General features: G+C 42.5%; 1 protein-coding gene across 2 annotated transcripts in view; it reads left to right on the top strand.

The window, feature by feature from the left end:
* Positions 1-21,208, top strand: part of LOC308104133 (double C2-like domain-containing protein alpha) — a 57,019-nt gene that overhangs the window by 11,698 nt on the left and 24,113 nt on the right. The window contains exons 1-5 of one of the 2 annotated variants that reach the window (XM_080454446.1): positions 8,110-8,181; positions 16,815-17,152; positions 18,728-18,807; positions 19,409-19,483; positions 19,891-20,000. In XM_080454446.1, coding sequence (XP_080310572.1) covers positions 8,150-8,181; positions 16,815-17,152; positions 18,728-18,807; positions 19,409-19,483; positions 19,891-20,000 — 635 coding nt within the window. In that variant the 5' untranslated portion in view covers positions 8,110-8,149. Of the gene's footprint in view, positions 1-8,109; positions 8,182-16,814; positions 17,153-18,727; positions 18,808-19,408; positions 19,484-19,890; positions 20,001-21,208 lie in introns of those variants that run through there. The other variant, XM_080454447.1, reaches the window with a different exon arrangement.

The following is a 21,208-nucleotide window of genomic DNA, read 5'->3' as shown; positions in this document are numbered from 1 at the left end:
ACAAAGTCAGTCTCCCATCAATTATTTTATTCTAAATTATTTCATTTTTAAATGTAATTAATTTTCATGACAGGCCTTCGTTCCTTTGTTCTTTTCTTTTTTTATGGTGGGAGACTTAAAGACTGAGTGGCCTATATTTCATAGCATGTATGTAATAATAGAATGTCAGAGGACAGTGTACTCTCTCTGGTTTGTCTTTAAATAGAGAGTAGTCTTTCATGTTTTCTGAAGTACTTTATAGATTTGTTTTGCTGTAATGAACCGTGTAGAAGGCAGTGGTGGATAAAGTACTCAACCCCAGTACTTAAGTCAAAGTATAGATACCCCTGGTCAAATATGACTCAATTACAATTGAAAGTTGCTCTGTCAAATTTGTACTTGCTTTTGAAAATACTTAAGTATTCAAAAGTATATGCTATTACAATAACAATTACAATTGCAATGTAGGCATTTAGCAGACACTCTTATCCATATATATAAGCTGTATAAGCTGTAACTTATTGTAATCACATACTGCAGAGAGACAGTGTAGTTCCTCAGGAAACTAGGATCACAGGTAAACCAAGAATCTAGCATCAAAGAAATTACAAATACATTTTCTTTTTAATAGCAATGCATTGCCGTATTAAAATTGAATCATTTTCCAAAAATAATTTACAGAAATGTTCCCAAAATAAAAATTGTGAAATTAGCAGGTCTACAAGTTCACAACGCTTCGCGATATGAGCTTGCAGATCTGGTATTTTCACTATATTTGAAATAGGGCTTAAATGGTCAATTCATAATGTACTTTTCCCCTTCCTATAAAGTAGTGGAGTCAAAAGTACAATATTTGCCTTTAAAATGTAGTGGAGTGAAAGTCTTAAGTATACAAAAAGACAAATACTGAAGTAATGTACAAATACTCAAAAGATTTACTTAAGCACTACAGTACTCAAGTGAATGTAATTTGTTACTGTCCACCGCTGGTAGAAAGACGTAAAGTAAATAGATGAACTTGAGTCAAAATGTGAAACGGATGCAATCATTTATATGTCGCATTTATGACAGTGCAGTCAACTATTCAGACAAGCAAGTCCCTTAGGGTCTCTCTTTTAAGATCCTTCTTTTTCCATTTGTACCACTTGTACCACCTTTCATTGACGTTATCCTGACACAATTTCTCCTTCCATCTGCAACATGCAATCCATCATCCCTCTCCACCCCTGGTGTGAGAGCAGCAGCGCTCTCAAGTTCCTCATCTCATAACAGCCTCTGTGTTTCCTCAATGCACAATTATGAGACTGTGTAGCATTCCCAATCTCACGTTTGTGGGCCAGTGTATCACGCAATACACCCGGGATAGCTCATCACACCATGGGTGTCACACCATAACGCTGGATGTGAAAATTGCCAGCCCTCCTCCTCAGTCCTCTCGCCCAAACAGTTCACCGTGACCTCGTACTTTTCATGACAGACACTCTCAGTCAGGAAGACTGAATGTCCTCGGGAGTCTGTGGATTCCATTAAGCCCGGTTTATATTTCGCCGCTCCACAGCGGTGGAAAAAAAACACAACGCATCATGTCTTACGAAGATGTATAAATTAGCCTAGTGGTTTTCAAACATTTTGTGCCCAAGGCATGGGTCAAAATCTCAAGGCACACCTGTATTCATGTCCGTGCAAAATAGCCTCTATAGCACGTTGTCACTCTTATCACTCTGTAAACCTTTATTTATGGCAAATAAAAGGGTTAAACACTTATTTCATACTTTCACAAACAAAAACAAAGAAATTGCAAATAGGCAAGTGTTGTCAAAATAGGTCCTGAATTTGCCTTTGCATTGGGAAATGAGTGCGTGTGAATTAAAAATATATATATTTCTTTGTATAGTTCTATATATTGCAATAATAATGTGTGGTTAAATGTAAACATAGCTCTGTTAATAGTCCTATAATTGGCAACCACTTATTCCTTCCCTCGTTTCTGGACCCTCTTGAGAGACTAAGGTCTTACCAAACTCTCAGATCCTTTTGAAAATATTATATTCAGTAGTTTCGAGTATAATCTGCCCCAGAATAACTTTTTTCGTTACTTTAAGATCAGACATTTTGTGAAAACCCAGTATCCCTCTTATCTTGAGAGAACAAAAAGGATCTTCTAACATGCACCAGGTCAAAAAGGTCATACTTTCAAAGATTTACCACTCTCTCATCTGTTTAAATATGCTCCCTCAGGCTTCCAGGAGCAGGAACAAATGGGAGACTGAACTGGGTGAAGGTGTTTATATATCGCACACGCACGCGCACACACACACACACACACACACACACACACACACACACACACACACACGCACACACACGCACACACATGCACACACATGCACACACACACACACACACACACACACACACACACACACACACACACACACACACACACACACACACACACACACACACACACACACACACACACACTGTGTGTGTGCTTTCTTTTTTATTTACTATTTATGTTTGTGTGTGGAGTAAAATATTATACAATGTCTATTTATGTTTGTCTATTCGACCTGTGATGGGTCCCCCAAACAATGTTGGGGGAGGGTTTGCTGATAGAGTAGATTTTTTTTTTACTGTTCACATTTACCTGTAAATTGCCAAATAATAATAATAAATCCCAAGGCACATCTGGACTGGTCTCCCTGCACACCAGCGTGCCTGGAACACACCGTTTGTTTGGGAACCACTAAGTTAGCCTACAGTGATTTCGCTTTTATTCTGCTGGCAGACTGTTTTGTTCCAGAGGAACGACAGTGGTGCTTTTTTCCACCCATATGCACTCAACCCTGTTTGAAAGGGATTATTTTCTGTTGGCAGTTGTAGTCAGTTTGCGAGTCAAATAAGCACATATCAATGCCAGTTGGACTGTGCTTGACGAGTGCGTGCGTGTGCCATTATGATTTGTTGCTGATGAGTCCTTTGTGGTTGGCCATTTTCTGCTATGCACTTATTTCCACCATTGATATAATTGGCATGAATATAGGAGCTAATTAGCATTCACAACAGTTGTTGTGTGTGTGTGTGTGTGTGTGTGTGTGTGTGTGTGTGTGTGTGTGTGTGTGTGTGTGTGTGCGTGTGTGTGCGTGTGCGCGTGCACGTGCGCATGTGTGTGTGTGCGAGCACATGCAACAAGTCAAGAAGTGGACCAAAGGTATGGTATAGATGAATGTTTTTGTCTTCTTTTAAGATTCACATCAATCCCATGTCTCTTGCATTTTTCCTTCTTCCCAATCCCAACATGTATTCATGATGTAATCATAATTGTTTCCTCCTTCCATTCTTCCGGATCAGGGGGCTTTTTTCCCAATTACATACAGTAGAAGGATTCTGGCAGCTGTAATAATACAAACTTTTACAATGGGAAATTTAATATTTGTTATATTGGGTTGTGGTGGGGGGGGGGGGGGGCTTATGTGCCTAATGTGATTAACTCCTTGACCATTTGTCATCTTCAATATTACTTCCATTCTGCTATATTCGAGATTATTGCATGAGTCGCACAAAAGTTTTAAAAAATGTTTTAAAAAACACGCTGTGTGAGCTTCATATAGTAAACAAAAGTATTTATTTAGTGGACTGTTGTCAAATGTACAGCCAATACAATGTGTTTACATAAAATCCCATTCTCATATAAATCACCATTTGTGTTCATCCCTGCAGACTGCTATTGTTTCCGAAACACGTTGGTCTTCCCTATTTCAATCATACTCTTCTATGCATGAAGAGTATTATTGTTTAAACTATGACATTTTAGGCGCTTTTTTCATTTCCTACTTGAATGAGATACTATGGGGTTTGAGTTCCTAGAATAACAGGAACGATACAGTCGAAATACTTAACCTCTCTAAATCCAGATTTAGTTTACATAGATACGCTGTATATCCTCACATCAGGTACAGTAGAGGTAAGCCACCCTATCCCAAGGTGTCCACATCTTGCTAATTTTGATTCTGGGCCTATTTTTCCCTCAGTGGAAGTCTTTGAATTTCCCTGCCCTGACTAAGAGTGATCTGACTGGGAGTAGCTATAATTTGTCTCAATATAGGGGGATGGTGAGTAAATTGTATAGTGATATTCAAGAGATGGCATCTCTGTCACTGGACCGTATTAGGGAGTCATGGTGTAATGATATGGGACTTGAAATTCCCGATGATTCTTGGCAGCTGGCAATCAAGAGAATGCATTCATCATCTGTCTGTATCAGACATGGACTACTTCAGTTCAAGTGTTTCATACATCTCTCTAAGAGCAGACTTGCTGAGATCTACCCAGATGTCGATCCGACTTGCTCCAGGTGCCATCAGGCTCATTGATATCACAATTTTGTCTTTCTGTTTTTGAGACCTTTTCTTCTATCTGTGATAAAGAGATCAGCCCTAACCGCTTGGTTGCAATCTTTGGAGTGGTCCCACTCCCTGGTGAAATGACAGTATCTGTCGCTCAATCTGATCCTTTATTGGCTAGACGCCTTATTTTGTTCAATTGGAAATCAGCCATTTCTCCATCACATCGACGCTGGGTCCTCCGATGTGATGGCGCATTTTAAACTCGAGAAGCTTGAATATTCTACCAGGAGCTCTGTCCAGAGATTTTACAAGGTTTGGCAGCCATTGTTAGATTATTTTAATCTAAAGTTCCCAGCTGGGGACAATTAGTCATAGGACGGTGAATCACCAGATGGACAATTTCTGTATGGCAACTGACAATCTTTGTGTTAATGTATTGTGTATCTCTCCCTCCTTTCCTGCTCATGTGTCTTTGTCTCTTACCTCTGGCCTCTCCCACAGTTCCCTCACCTTATTACCCTTCAGCCTGAAGGTACGGTCACACATCTGCATCAGAAGCTTGGAGCCAACACTGAGGCGTCAGTCAAACGTGTCAATTTCCCATGTTGTCTTGCGGGCAGTGCTGGTTTTGTGGTGTGTAGTTAATTTCACTGAGAGAATGTAAGTAATAAGTCGCCTTGGGAACCAGCGGTTCCTGAGTCATGTGGTCCATAGGGCAGGAGCCTATCTGTATCTGTAGCGTGAGGCGGTTTGATGTACAAGTACACCCCCCTGCTAAAGTATGTCACAGGAACTTACCCCCGACGCAACCCTTGATGCTTAGTGACAAGCAGGGAGCCATTTATGTAGTCTTTGATATGACCCGGCCGGGGATTGACCTCTCAACCTCAGGGTGGACACTCATAACCACAAGACCACTGAGCTGGTTGACTGAAAGAATGCTGCTAAGTGGGGTCAACCACAGCGCTTCTTTCCTATTGGTTGACACCCGGTCAAAGTTCACCAATGTTAAACTCCGACCTTCAGACCCATTGAAAGACCCACCCGAGGACGCTGTGGGCGCTGGGGGGCGTGTCCTCTCCTCCGCGTCATCAGTGCCCATACCTTAGGTGGGGTTGGCGAAAGGGCCTCTCTGTGTGGAGTTTGCATGTTCTCCCCGTGTAGGGTAGGTACCCTCACAAAAAAACATGCAGTAATCCTGGTCTCTATACTGCCTCCCCCTGGTCAGCTGGGGCGTCTGATGGAGGGGAAAGGAACTGGTTAGAATAACGTGTTCCTTCCACCCGCTACGTCCAACCGGGGAAAGTGCCGGGTGTCGGGTGATAAGAAGGCTTGTTAGCTCTCATGCATTGAAGGAGGCATGAGCTCGGCTCGAGGCTCGAGGCTCTCCCTAGGCTGGCAGAGGAAGTGTAGTGCCCAGGATTACTTAGACAATTGGCACTGGGGGAAAAAAATGAGCTTGCAAAATCGTGGGATAAAAATTAAAGAGAAAAAAAAGAAAAGAAGAAAGACCCACCTGAAGCGTACAGTATGTGTGATCGTGCCCTTATAACTCTGGGCGATATGACTTCAACTGATCGTTACGATAATTTCAAACTTTTGCCTCGATTCAAATTAATTAACGATTATTATAAACATGTATACTGTACTGTATAGAGCGAAAATAGCTGATCGCATCGCAACCAAGGGGCCAGCTTGAGATTTTTACATTGACACCAATACGGAAGAGACAGTTCATATGAATGGGCTGTAGTTTCGCTGTTTTACCCCTGCTGGTGTCAGAAAGAATTTATCTTGACGCAAGCGGATGGGTTTTTGACAAACTTTAGACTAGATTTTCTTACCTTAATAAAAATTGTCATAAATACTATATGCTTCTAGTCGCTAGTTTAAAGTCTCCTTTCAATCATCATGATATGCGTTTTGGTAAACTATGGTCCCATTTATTGTAAAGTTGACGATAAAGTAGCTTATGCTCTAGGAGGGGCGGGATGATTTTATTGACAAGCTACACAACCAATAGCATTTATTCCCCGCCCCCGCTCTTGATTGACAAGCTACCCAACCAATAATGGTCTGGTGGCATTCTGCAGGAGATGACGCGATATTGAAAGATGGCGGATTTGAAATCGGCTTCATTTACGGTCTGTAGAAACCAGTACACTGTATAAAAAGAATGGACAACGTGACGTTGTCCATTCTTTTTATACAGTCTACAGTCTAACGCTTGTAGATCAGCTATTTTCACTATTTTATGTACACCACCATTGTACAACAAAGGTCATGTCTAATCAAACTAATCAATTTAGTCAATTATGAAAAAATCGATTAGAACTTTTTTGTGTTGATTCGTTGATTTACAGTATAATACATTAAAATATATATGTAAAAAATCTTGCCTTGATTATTTAAGATTTAGTTGGTTATTGGTTCTAAAAATGTCAGTTTCAATATATGTTACTGTAGGTTAATTGCCCAGCCCCTACCTCCATGCCCTCAGTCTATCATATGCAGCCATTCCTGCCATATGTTGATTGTGAATTGTGTTCACCTGTGTCCTGCTAGCCGGTGTATGTACTCAGTTAGTTAGATGGTTGTCTGTTGAAGCTAATGTGAGCAACCTGCTATTAGTTATATGATGGTTTGTTCTGTAAGTAACCCCGTGAATCTGTTTGCCTGTTTGAAGTCTTTTGCCTGTGAACCTGGAGAAAAAAAATGCATTTGGGTCCTGCTAAAAAAAATCCTGCCAATGCATGTGTCTGTGGTGGTAATGGTATAAATGTAGATAGAGCCATTTCTGAGTGAATAATGAGTGAAGGGGATGAGAGGATAAAGACAGTCTCTGAGAATGTGAGAGTTTCAAAGATGATATAGCTTGAAAGATGACATGCTGAGAAAGAGGGGGAGACAGATAGACAGACAGACAGACAGACAGACAGACAGACAGACAGACAGACAGACAGACAGACAGAGGAGGAGACTCAGTGGAACAGAGCAAGTAACACCAATAATGACCCTTCAACTGGAGACTAAATGGGGGAAATGGCATGTTTCCACTTGTCTATCACTGCCTCAAGTGTTATTAGCTTAATTATATGGAGAGTAAGTCTGAAGAGACTCTCTACCCAGTAAAGTCTCCACAGCTCCATTTTTTACACTCTCAGAGATTTAAATTAACGCTGGTGCCATGCTGCTTTCCACAGGCATCTTATGTGAACACAGTCATGGAGAGTCTTTTAATGTTCTTTTCCCGAGGAGACCCACATGGCTGCATTGAAGTGACAGTGTGGGTGGGTGGGTGATGGGTTGAAGGGGTGGAGAGAGAGGGAGGGAGGGAAAGAGGGAGGGAGAGAGGGAGGGAGAGAGGGAGAGAACAATGACTGAAGGGAGAGACGAAAGACAAGGATAGTCAGATGAAAGACTGTCAAGGAATAACTCCCTGATCCCTCTTCCTCTCTCTCTATCCCTTTTTGTCACTTCATCTCTGTCCAGCTTCAAGCCCTTCTAATCTTTCACCCTTTGTCTTTCTCATCTTCATTTGAACTATTCATGCACCCCCATCTTTAATGATACCACCCAACCTCTCTGGTTTGTCTCTCTCTCTCTCTCTCTCTCTCTCTCTCTCTCTCTCTCTCTCTCTCTCTCTCTCTCTCTCTCTCTCTCTCTCTCTCTCTCTCTCCTTCCCTGTCTCTTTCTGTAGCTCTCTCATTTGCACACTCTCTCTCCTCTCTCTCTCCGCTGCTTTGGTCCCTAGCTCTCCGCTTGTCTCCTTGCCACCTGTTAGTCTCGTTGCTGTGCATTCTGGAATCCCCTGTTTTTTTATGTGGAGTTTCACACTTGCGCTATCGCTGAGGTGAGTACTGCAAATCAGTTGATTGACTTGTTGATATGCACTTAGTGAGGTGCAAAAGCTGCCATGTGAAGGATTTTAAATGTTACTGGCTGTAGAACTGATATGTTTATCTTTAAAAAAAGAAAAACAATTTCCATGTCATAGACTTCAGCCGTCTGCATGTGTTCCATCTTCATTCTTCACACATTCTCTTCTTTCATTTCTTTATAATCTGTTCTTGCCAACATCTCACAATTCCACTATCAACAGACCTAACATTCTATAGTGAAGTTTGTTAAATTAACTGTCAGACCAGACTCTGTGTGTGTGTGTGTGTGTGTGTGTGTGTGTGTGTGTGTGTGTGTGTGTGTGTGTGTGTGTGTGTGTGTGTGTGTGTGTGTGTGTGTGTGTGTGTGTGTGTGTGTGTGTGTGTGCGTGCGTGCGTGCGTGCGTGTTTCTGTTGCACACAGATACACTCATAGCACAGTGATGTCACATGTGGCTTGTTTTTTTTCCTTATTTTTCACATGCATCATGATGCATGTCATCCTTCATATGTATTATTAAAGAACATTCAAGACACATGATGAGCACACACTCCACCTGAAGTTTACTTGTCGGCAGCAGACTGAAAATAACTTGGCTAATTGACACGCGCTCCCTGACACATCGGCTCCCGGTGATGCGCTGCCTTCCTATTAGATCCTAATGAGTAGCTACAGTGTGCAGCATCGTACTGAACTGTCTGTCAAGCAGCCTCTTGTTGTTTGAAGGGAAACCGCCGCGGGTCCGGGGGGTGAGTGAGGGGGGGTCAGTTGTGTGTAGGACACACAAGAAGAAGGAATGCAACAGAGAGAGAGGGGGGCGCAGGCAGGCATAGAGAGAGAGATGTAATTCCCCACATTCTGTACGTACAGGTGGAACAGAATGTGTCTCCATGATACGATAAGATCAAACCTTTATTGAGCCCCGGAGGTATAAATTCAGGTGTCGCAGCAGCAGCAGCAACAGTAGAGAGAATGTAACACAGGAGAGGTACAGGTTACAGGTAAGGATAAGAGACAAGGGACTAAGATAATGAGACGGGCGGAAGGAACAGGGAGAAAGATGATAGGTGGCGTTGTTAATGTGATGGGGTATAAACACAGCAGGGGCTGGTGGTGTATGATGGAGGGAGGGGAGTGGGTGGGGGAGCGTCCGTGCCTACAGAATACAGAATGACTCTAATTCGTAGTGAAAGATCTAAAAGTGGATGAGGAGAGGTGAAACATCTTGCAGTCTTTCTCAAAGATGCTTTTGATCACCGGGTCCTGGCTATCAATGTTGTTCTGCTGCTCTGAAGCGGGGAAACCCACTTCATGCAGCCACCAAAAACCTCCAGGCTACTCGGTGCCTAACATATGAGGTTGCATAACTTGGAGCCACTGGGGGCAATTTATGCCATTTTCTTACTGGAATTATATAAAGCATGTTTTGCTGTGTGACTTCAGAGGCTCCAAGTCATACTGTATGCACACGCATGTAGGACAGCCTTTCCACATGAAAACCCTGTTATCCGTGAAAATGGATCAAATCAACATGCCCCCAGGCTTGTAGGAGCGAGAGCGTGTACGTATGTCGTGCGTGATAGAATACACCTATCCAATAAAGAGATGTGATGAGAAGCTGAGATAGGAGAGATTTTCTTGGGCAATATGAGAGTGATCAATCATATAAGCTACTATTTTCCATGGGTCTGTGAGGCAGAAGGCCCCCCCATCTGTAGCAGCGCTGTTAGGTGCACACGCAGCTCTGCCTCATGGCTGGATGGATGTGCCTGGTTTGGATGCGACTTGAGTACGCACGCATGCCATATCAACAGCCACTATGTCCCCAGTTAGCAACAGCTGCATGTGTGTGTATTTGCATTCATTAATGTTTATTTATGCAAATGTATATGAGCTAGTAGGCGTGTGTGTGTGTGTGTGTGTGTGTGTGTGTGTGTGTGTGTGTGTGTGTGTGTGTGTGTGTGTGTGTGTGTGTGTGTGTGTGTGTGTGTGTGTGTGTGTGTGTGTGTGTGTGTGTGTGTGTGTGTGTGTGTGTGTGTGTGTGCGTGCGTGCGTGCGTGCGTGCGTGCGTGCGTGCGTGCGTGCGTGCGTGCGTGCGTGCGTGCGTGCGTGCGTGCGTGCGCGCGTGCGTGCGTGTGCCTGAGAGAGAGAGACACATATGCTGCTGCAGAATGATTGTTCTCATAAGGACATCCATCGTTATTAGCTACACGTATTAAATGCTTCCCATCAATTCTCATCATAGTTCTAATCATCCTTGGCAATTTCATTATAACTTACATCAAGTGGATCATATATCCAGCTCATTATTCCACAATGAGCGCTCCATAAGCTTTGATTCCTTCGCACCATGGTTTATGGTCATGCTGAGGCGATATTTGATGGTGACCATGCCCAGCTTGACAGATCACAGCTTCCAATCACACATTAGCATGGACCGTGTGTCACAGGGTGCCATGAGTCATTCGTCCTTTTGGAGAGCTGCAGCCCCTTGTCGTGAAGTGCACGAATCCTAGATTTATCTCTTCCTTTGTCAGCCTACTTAATTCAGTGCTGACAAAATCAGGGCTTCAACATCCAGTCATTAACTCTGCTCAGAGCTTTTGTTTGGGCCTGCTGGACACGTCGCCAAAATAGCGGCTGCTGGTAGCTGGCCACCGCCGGAGCCAAGATGCACATCGCTGTGAAACCCAGAGCCAAGAATCACCCTCACATTATTGCAGTCAATTTGAGAAGAGTGGGATTGAGCTTCCAGGCTGGCGTGTATGTCACGCCTGGTGCGCTGGTACGTTTTGTTTCATCTTGGTCCAGGGAAAGCTGGATGAGCCGCGGTGGCCACGTGCTTACCACACAGCGGGTGCGAGTTTGGACCAGACTATTCCAACAACCGTCAAGTGTGTTGAAAGTCAGTGTTTGGAGGCAAACTTTAGAGGCTGGTCAGACATGGGTTATACTAGTTGATTCTAGACCAGCGATTCCCAACCTGTGGGCAGTGAACGCTTTCGAGATTTTCAAGGCCTTGGTCCAGAAAAGGTTGGGAACCACTGATCTAGATTGATGTGTCTAGAATAACCACTCAAGGTCTATTTTATACTTTGTCGTGCGATGGCGTCGCGTGGCGAAATTAGATAACCTACAAACGTGATGTGAGCTTGTAGCTCTTGTGTACGTAAGAGTTTTGTTCTGGTTCGTCCGATTAATAAATAAGAAAAAAACAACAGCAGGTGGTGATGGTGGGTGGTGGCGGTGTGTGTGTAACGTTTCCGGCCTTTGTTTAGTTTTCCCTGATTGTCCAGAAGTAGCTATTTAGCCTACTGCCAGTGACCTTAGCGGGCAGAGCCACTTTCCATGTGGCAGCATCCGAAACAGTCTGTTGGTGATTTGTGTGTCATTTTCTAAAGTGTCCCAACACCAAAATCAGCGCCAGGGAGCTCCCTGGAGAAATCACAGAACCCAAACGCCAGGATTTTTGCTCATTATCGTCACTGACCGGAGGTAACAACTGCTGTTTAGCTAGTAGGTGCACTCATTTAATGGCTCCCGAGGGCTCCCGAGGGCTCCCGAGGGCTCCCGAGGGTGTTAACATACCGGCTGGGCAGAGTGTGGCCCTCCTGGGTACTGTCTATCCACTTTAGTAGCATGGAATACAGACGGAGGCGCTCGTTCAGCGTTTTTTATTTTTTCTATTTTTTACTTTGAAGCAAAGTGGGGGAAAAAAAGAAAACGTTCAACGAGCGCCTCCGTCTGGTTTCCAGGCTTCCACTTTAGTCCCAAACAACAAATCTGAAAAGCTATAGACCGCCGAAGTCTGACGTAATTTACACATCCTTTGTTTGTCTACCTGGTTCGCAGTTTTCCACCCCCGTTCTGAATCCTGTAGACGTATTTAATATCGCGTCAAATAAGAACTGTGTTCCAAAAATAAACAAATGACCCCGGCGGGTTGACTCTTATGGATATGAAGCATCAACTGACGGTGAGAAAACGCTAATGTTACTTCCGCCGAATTAGTTACATTTTCGCCAGAAACAGACTGTATCAAATATAAGTGACTGACTATCATAAACGATACAGAACCTCCTCCCTGACAATAACGCCGACAAGCAGTGTTTATTTTTGGACCACAATTCTTATATGAGACGATTCTAAGATGACCCAATGTTATTCTCCATAGAGAAATTACTTCCGCAAACCTGGGGATGAACGAGTGACGTCAGGACTTCGGTGCTCTATTGGCTGGATTACCATTAAACTGGTTGTGTACCTTCATGGACCCCAGAGAATGACCCTTGCTAATTGCTGTAACCCAGTGGCCTTTCCTTTAGCCCCAACAAATGTCAACGACATATTTGGATATGTATACATGGATTGCCATGAAACCTGCTGAATGCATTTGTTTTTCCCTGGAGGAAGACCAAATTGCTTTTTGTTTGCTTTTGCTCTAGTGCCACCCTTAGGCCAAGATGTCACCTTTGGACACAAGATATCTCACAATCTAATGGGCAGATTGGAGGATAAATCCTACTGATTTTGGTGACCTCCAAGGCCTTTACTCTAGTGCCACTTTCAGTGAATAAAATTATGCCCCCAAAATTATTATACCCATAATAATAGTTTTAAATTTGTTTTTGTTTTTTTCCATTGTTAAAACAGTCCCTTTCTTTATTAGTAGCCTACTTTTGTTTTCTCGAGGTAAAACATTGCCCCGTGTACTTTGTATGATCGGTAGGCCCAGGTAAACTTGCACAGTCAGAAGAGATGAATTTTTCACATGTGATTTTACCTTTTTCACATTGCACAATGTGACATGTCATGATCATAAAGGATGTCAAAAAGGGTGCAGCACTGCCTTTTAGACTCTTATTCTATACCTACAGTACAGTAACTTGGCAACTATTCATCTGAAATGTTATGTCACTATAAACACACTGCCTCAAAATCCTGTCGCACGTGACTGACTCATCCATGTCCCAATGTTCAATAAACTAGCCAGTGCCTAAAATCCAATTTACTGCTTAGTGATTCACTACCTAACATTACTGAAATAGTAACCGATTTGAAACACAAACGTATTCACCATTTCATATGGAATGTTTGCCAATATAAAATAAAACATCAATCAGTAACAGGGATGGAAGACTGCTGTTGAGACTCGAATCCGCATCAAAGATTCAATGTGGGGATTATTTTTTATCCTGATGTTAGGTTGTCAGTGTGACAGATTTTCCACATGGCCATAAAGTATAGAGATATTTGCCGGTGAAAGCCCCTATTTTTCTAGCAAATCGATTTAGGGAGAGGTCTTGGCTTTCCAGCTGCATCTTTCAGCAGCTTTCTCCTATTTTGCGCCCTGGTCATGGAATAACCTCCAGAACACACTACAGATGAAAGATTTGGTCTCCCTTGCCGTTTAAAGCCCTGGTAAAAAAGAATGGTGTAACTGCTATTCCAAGTTGGATTTTGTATTATGTATCTGTTTTTTTTATATATATATACATGTACTATATATACATGTACTCTATTCTATAATATTTGTAACTTTGTAATGGTGTACTGTCTTGGCTAGGTCTCCATCGAAAAACATATTTTAATCTCAAGGACCGTCCTAGTTAAATAATGCTTAAATTAAATAAATAAACAACTACATTCAGTCAATTTAGGGCTTGTTTGTTTGGTATTGAGGACAGCACAGCCCCTCAAGGCACACTGTCTTTAGACAACAAAGCTGGGACTGTGAGAGGCTTCTAATCTAATCCACCCCTACCCCATTTCCATTTTCTTTTTAAATCTTGTTTTACAAAAATTGCTGACACATCCATCCTGTCTAAGCTGCCACTATAATGATCATCATGACACTTCATTCTATCAGAAGAACCATAGTTAAACTAATGTCCTCCATAATTAGCCATCCATCAGTACTGGATTGTCAAGCATGTTAAGATAACGTCTAAGCATTGGCGACGCAGCAATTTCTTTGCAGATAATTAGAATACAGGGGGAGACCGCAATCGTCCAGAGCAAGTAATTATCTCTGAATAAGTGTATTTAATGTATTCAATTGAGTTCCAATATTCTCTACAGACCTTCCTTTGCTTTTTCATTCTCTGAGGGATTTGTGTTTTGTCTTTTAATTATGTTAAAGAGATTGCAGTGAGAGTATAGGCTTAAGCACACACTCAAATTCATTATAGTTTCAATCAAGGGCTCTTTAGTGAATAAAAACAACTTGCATTTGGCATCGTAATATCTTTGAGTAAGCCAGGTTTTATTTCTGGGAACATTGTTTTCCTGCTCAAAGCACCTTGCTTTGCTTAACTCACACTTTCTCTTCGTAAAGAAGGACACGACACTCATATAATGCACTATATGGATTAGGGCTGCACAATTCTTAAATCAAAAATTGTGTTTTTATGAAAATAATAATCAGGAAAATGTATTGAAACACTTTGTTTGATCAACAGTTGGAACGCGTGCATCGCAACACGTTGTGAGCTTGTAGATCTGCTATTTTCAAATAGCTTATAGGTATAAAATAGGGCTAAAGTGGTTAATGTATGTTTCATAATGATTTATATCTGCAAAGTAACTAGTAACTAAACATTTCAAATAATTGTTGTGGAGTACAAGTATAGACAATTGGAAATACTCCAGTAAAGTAAAAGTACCTCAAAATTGTACTTAAGTACAGTACTTGAGTAAATGTACTAGTTACTTACACCACTGCACGTCAGTGAAGAAAAAACGCTGGGAACATCCCTAAGTGGCTTTGCAGGGAAACAAGCCCAAAGTCGCTTATAATAAGCAGACCTGGCAACGCTGGCACGCTAAAAGTCAAATTAGCACATGAATGGCCAGTCGGCTGACAGACTTAAATGGTAACTTTTGCCAACCGAATACCAGTCTGTTGCAGTCTGGAGTAGTCTGCAATAGTCTGGACGAGTCTGTTTGGTGCGGAGTTGCCTTAAGGGTAACTCGCCAGTACACAAGGGTTAATAAACAGAACATTGTACAACCCATCTCTCCATCCATCTGAAACAATATAGTCACAGAGGCCATTACATTGCATTTAATTTGGCCAAAGAAATGGCACAAAGAGTAACAAAGGCATTAAGAAAATGATACAAACCAAAAATCATCATCAGTTCATCACCAATAACTGTTATTAATAGTCATAGATTATTATTTTGCCATAATCGTGCAGCCCTAATACAGATCGATGATTATTGCCCTTTCCCATGCTCCTTGTTCCTACTCATCTTGCTTTGCTTAACTCGCTTTCTGTGTGTAAAGAAAGACACTTCTCATTTATATGGATCGATGATCATTGCCCTTGTTCTGGCTTCAAGCTGCACATAAAAATGTCTTTGTAGTGGGGATATACTGAGATAATGTAATACACGGTGAGCCATTTGCAGCCAGCTTACAACTTCTGTGTGTGCCAATTCTGAATGAACACTACTTCTCCCTCTGTGTCTATTCTCTCTCTATACCAGCGATTCCCAACCTGTGGGCCATGAGGATACTACAAATGAGCCTCCAAATCATTGACAGAACACTTAAGACTTTATTGATAACATAAACAATATATAAAATGTCATGGTATTTTTGGTTTAAACCTTTAAACCTTGAAAATGTGTTTTCATTGTGATACCGATAAATAGGAACTTAGAGTATGCTACGTTAGCACACACTATCGCTTGATTGATTGTTAAGTGGTCAGGTGGGTGGGGCTCGAACGCATTCGAGATTTTCAAGTGGGCCCTGATCCAGAAAAGGATGGGAATGCTCCTCTATACAGACCTATGACTGGGCATCACCCTTCCTGAATGAATCCTACGTGTCTCTCTGTTGATTGATTGATTGATTGAATACTGTATTAGATAGAAATGCTAACAGCACGAGGTACAGTCAGACATTTGAGCTAAAAGGATGACACAAAAAAGTCCTGGGGACTTGTTTCCATTGTGGCCCTATGTATTCAATTCATCAACATAGCATAAAAATAACACCAAAATACAATATCAACAAATACAAAACAAAAACAAAAAAAACTGTAGGTAGTGAATGCCATCACCTTTCTATGGGAGAACTGAGTTTACCTCCCCTTTTGTCCTCCTGAAAGATGGATTTTCAGGCCTGTTTTGAACGAAGCAGTAGAAAGAGAATTTACCCATGTTTGTTCTACATGTATAGGTGGGTGGGACCAGATCGTTGTTGACGCTCGCTCCCTCTAGTATTGTGGCTGTGGGTGTCACTCACTTTGGTGAGTTAGTCAGGTATGAGGGTATTGAGGGCATTGAAGGCTGAGCCCCTTTGACTTTCTTGAAAACCAATCCCATTTTTAATTGCTTAACCCTGTCTTCTACCCTGAGCCATCCCAGACCGGCAAAATGTGTTGGAAATAGGTGGGTCATGGGCCCCAGGCCGAGAGGTAGCCGAATCAGTTTGTTTTTGGAGGTCTGAAGCGTAATCTTTAGTGACATTGAGATGTTGGAGGTGCAAGCATATAGTCAACGTGGCATTGAATGAGGGCTCCGGCAAGAGAGGAAATTGTTTTTTGATTTACTTTGTTGATCACCTGTGTCTCCTCTCTCTCTCTCTCTACAGCCCTATGACTGTGCGAAAGGGAAAGCGCCTGGCCGTCTCCATCCAGGAGCACATGGCCATCGATGTGTGTCCCGGCCCCATCCGTCCCATCCGCCAGATCTCTGCCTACTTCCCCCGCCTCTCGCCCACTTCCTCCATCTCCGAGCCGGCCTCGCCCAATCCGGCGGGGCCTCCCACCTCGCTCGCGCCTGGCAGCGCCGGTCTAGTGGGAGGAGCTATGGGAGGGAGCAGCGGCTTGTTATCCCCGGGCGTGGCGGGGGGAGGAGGGGGCACGCTGTCGGCCATGAGCAGCATGGACACCTCCATTGAGATAGACAGCTGTGACAGCGATGACAGCAGTGAGTCAATGGGGAAATGTCACAGACTCGAGACCCAAGAGTCTCCTTGGTGTTGTTGAGAAAGCTACCGATGCTTTATGTCTACCTAGGGAATCTGTCATATGAAACACCTAAAACTGACTAGTGATCATCAGCGTATTAAACAGTATAGACCAAATCATCATGACATCACCACAACCAAAAATGTCCAGCATTTCCGGGTAGATATCGTTGCATTGGACCAGTATTATTCATTAACCTTCATTAATCTGGAAGAACAATGACACTTATGATATTGTTATTGACTATTAGAAATATATTATTTACTTATATAATATCCACAGGTTGACAAACTAGACATGGCTAATGTTCTGGACACTTTATTTTATATTGTGTATATGCATAGACTTTACCCAGATATACCGCTCTATACTTTTGTTTACAAATATTCTGATCTGGTCTATAAAATGCTCCTGAGGGCTCTGATCAGTAGAACAGACTGGTTATGACAGTTTGAGTTACAACCTGTTTTAATACAGCCAACCCCTCGGCTCTTCAATTAATCGCCTATCGATTCTGAACATTGTGCATTAACCCTGTATCCACCCACCAGTGCATGGTGATAGATACAGATACAGATACAGATACAGATACAGACAATAGCCACCGAGCTGAATAGGCAATAGCCTATGGTTAACAGCCATGACCATGAGTCATGAAGACAATAATCTGTGACAGTCCACATCCCTGCTGCAGGCAATGAAGTCATCACCGTTAGAGATATGTATCCAACCAATCTGGGCTGAAGTGATGGGTTTTGACGGTAGGCCGATTTGTAAAATAAAAAATAAAACAGGAATTTTATAAAATTGTGATATTATCAAACATATCGTTGCTGTCAGGCATAAACCTCATATATCTCCATATTCTAGCTTTTTGAGTTTTTCCCTACTTGATCATAAAAGATCGTAAAAGTATCAAAAGTATTAGGTATACAAGCTCGAAACGCGGCTCGAAACTGTAGATCTGCTACTTTTGCTATTTTTTTATTTGAATCCTGAGAAGTAAAAGTTTTGGACATATGAGGTTTCCAGCGACGATATGAGACATGTCAGACAGTCATTTCCGAAAAGGAAAATGTGTGTATTTAAATCAGTCTGATAAGAAGCAGGAATAAAACATATCCCTGCTAAGTTGCACACCTAATTGCTTGACTTTTTTCCGTGGTGCAGGGAATCCAAAGCCCCAAACTTACATCCATGAATATAAAAAGAGTCAGGCACACACAGATTTGACTTCTGCTTTGACTTTAGTTTTTTTTTAAAATATTGACGAGTTGTCGACTGGAACTTTTAAAAATCAAAGTAAATTTAGAGGTCAAATCAGTGTGCGGGATTCCTTTTCATTTTTATGGATAAAACACATCCCCACCCATGATGAAAAATGTATGAACAGAGAGTCAAATCAAAATCAAAAGCATAGGCGTGGGCATGTGTGAGGGTGGCTAGATATGTACTCTGAGGGTTCTGGATCTTGCTAAAATCACACGATTTCCCAGCTCTTCAGACTTTCTCTTTTGTTTTGATGGCTTAACAGCTTCACTGGGAACGTTGGCATTTGACCTGCTATATGAGAGGGCGACCAGCTCCTTACACTGCATAATTCTGAGAGCGAAGGTATGTTCCATCATTTAGAAAAGAAAGAAAACACACACTATCCACCTCACTTAGTAGACCTTTGTAGATCATTCAGTTTCCCCACCATGGCCTTGTCAAACCTCCAATATCACTTCTAATGAAAAGGAATTACTTTTTTTTATTATTTGTTTTCATCCTGAATGTCAGATATTAGAGTCCTTTCTAGTGAAATATACTCCCGCCTGTCTACAGCATGTCTGTCCTGTACTGATGTTTTCCAGACTTCATCTTTAATTCCATTCACTGTTTGAAAGCATGTTTGTTTTGAAACAGTCAGCCAGGCATCTGGCACTATGTGACTCACTAGTTGTTACAGTTACCTGTCAAATTAAGGCTCCCCAGGCTTTCTGCTACTACCATGGTGCCACAGCTCTGCTGTTTGTTTTTAAATTAACCACTCACTTGCCCACACGTGTAGCCATTTAGCAATTATTTATTGATGTAGGCAGTTTGCCATTTTACTATACTTCCTCTCTCTCCCCATCTCTCTCTCTCTCTCTCTCTCTCTCTCTCTCTCTCTCTCTCTCTCTCTCTCTCTCTCTCTCTCTCTCTTTCTCTCTCTCTTTCTCTCTCCTCTAAGGGGCTGAAACCAATGGATTTCAATGGCCTGGCCGATCCATACGTCAAGTTGCACCTGCTCCCAGGAGCATGCAAGGTTTGCTTTGTGTTATTAGAACATGTTTTTTGTTAGTCCACTTTCCTGTTATCTAGGCAATGCACGAGGCTAGCTGTTTCCCCACGATTGCCTAAATCAATGAAATTCAAGGGGCTTTATCGGCATTTCAAAACTTTATGTTTACATTGCCAAAGCAAATATGAAACAAATCAATCAAAAATAAAGGCTAGGAAATGTATGTACAATTAAAGGGGAATAAAGAGACAAATGCTTTTTATTATTTGATTGTTATTATAAAAAAGACAATGATGTAAGTCCCATAATGATCATTCTGAGCGGTTGCTAAGCTGATTGTTTTGGTTGCTTTCACTGCTGACACTTTCACTCTCTAAGAGGCTTTGTGTTGACTTGTGACTCTTAATCCGCGCTCCTGTGACGACACGCAGGCCAACAAACTGAAGACCAAGATTGTTCGCAACACGCTGAACCCTGTGTGGAACGAGACGCTCACCTACTACGGCCTCACAGAGGAAGACATGTACCGCAAGACGCTCCGGTAACCGCTTACTCGAGACGCTGTCTCGCTATTTCTGTCCCCTTCCCCATCATCAGTCTATTTTCTCCCCCTTGCTTTTATCTCAGAGCTAAGCTGTGACATCCTGAGTGTCAGGACCCCTCGGGTCCATTTTTTAACACTCAGAGTTGAATCAACACTCACAGTGAGATTGTTTGCATTGTATCTTGATCACTGGGTCTATCTCTCTCTCTCTCTCTATCTCTCTCTCTCTCAGCCATCTGTTTTATCAGCCTTTACCCTGTTAGACCCCATCTATCTCTCCCCTCTCTTCATCTGTCATTCTTGTCCACCGCTTTCCACCACTTCATTGCCGTCATTCTCTCCTTTCTGTCTTTATTGATCATTTCTCACTATCTCTCTCTTAATCCTCCATTTTCTCAGTTCCTACCTATCTTTGTCACCCCTTCATTACTGTTTCTTCAATCCTTCAATCTTCCGATGTCTCTCTCTCTCTCTCTCTCTCCCTCTCTCTCTCTCATTCCTTTTTTCTAAGATTTTTCCGTCTCTTTTTCCTCAGCTTACTATGCTCTCTTTCTCTCTCAGCTGTTCCTTTTCTCTCTCTCTCTCTCTCTCTCTCTCTGTCTCTTCTCTCACTCTCTTTCACTCAGTCATCTGTCTCATTGGCGAGAGAGTATGTTTTACCCCCTGTCTGTCTGTCCGTCCGTCCGTCCGTCCGTCCGTCCGTCCGTCCGTCCGTCCGTCCGTCCGTCCGTCCGTCCGTCCGTCCGTCCGTCCGTCCGTCCGTGTGTCCTGTCCGTCCGTTAGCAGCTAATCTCTGGCACCGTTGGCCCGGTCGCTGCGAAACTGCGCACACACACTCCCTGGATGCCAATTCAGAACCTCTCCACAATTTTTCACATGGGCCTGTTATAGTGCCACCAGGAGGCCGATTTGTGCAAAACCCATTTTTGGATATTACTCCTACAGATTACGCAAATCGGTACACCGTATCTCTATAGTCATGTGATCAAGATGCATATGTCCGATATTTCATATTCCATCCTGATTGGCTAAGGTTGGCTTCCAAAGTTTGCAGGATTGGTCCATTTTGAACAAAATGTCTCAAATCATGAACGCAGCGTTTGAATTCCGTGGAGATTTGCACGCACATTCCCACTAGGCCGAGGAAGAAATGCCACCCTTTTCACATTGCCCTGTTCCCTGTTATAGCGCCACCAGCAGGTCTA

Source organism: Gymnoscopelus braueri (genome assembly GCF_963280865.1).
Source record: "Gymnoscopelus braueri genome assembly, chromosome: 17".
In the NCBI taxonomy this organism is placed as follows: Eukaryota; Metazoa; Chordata; class Actinopteri; order Myctophiformes; family Myctophidae; genus Gymnoscopelus; species Gymnoscopelus braueri.
The sequence above is the reverse complement of the archived record's forward strand: the minus strand, read 5'-3'. Positions and strand labels throughout refer to the sequence as shown.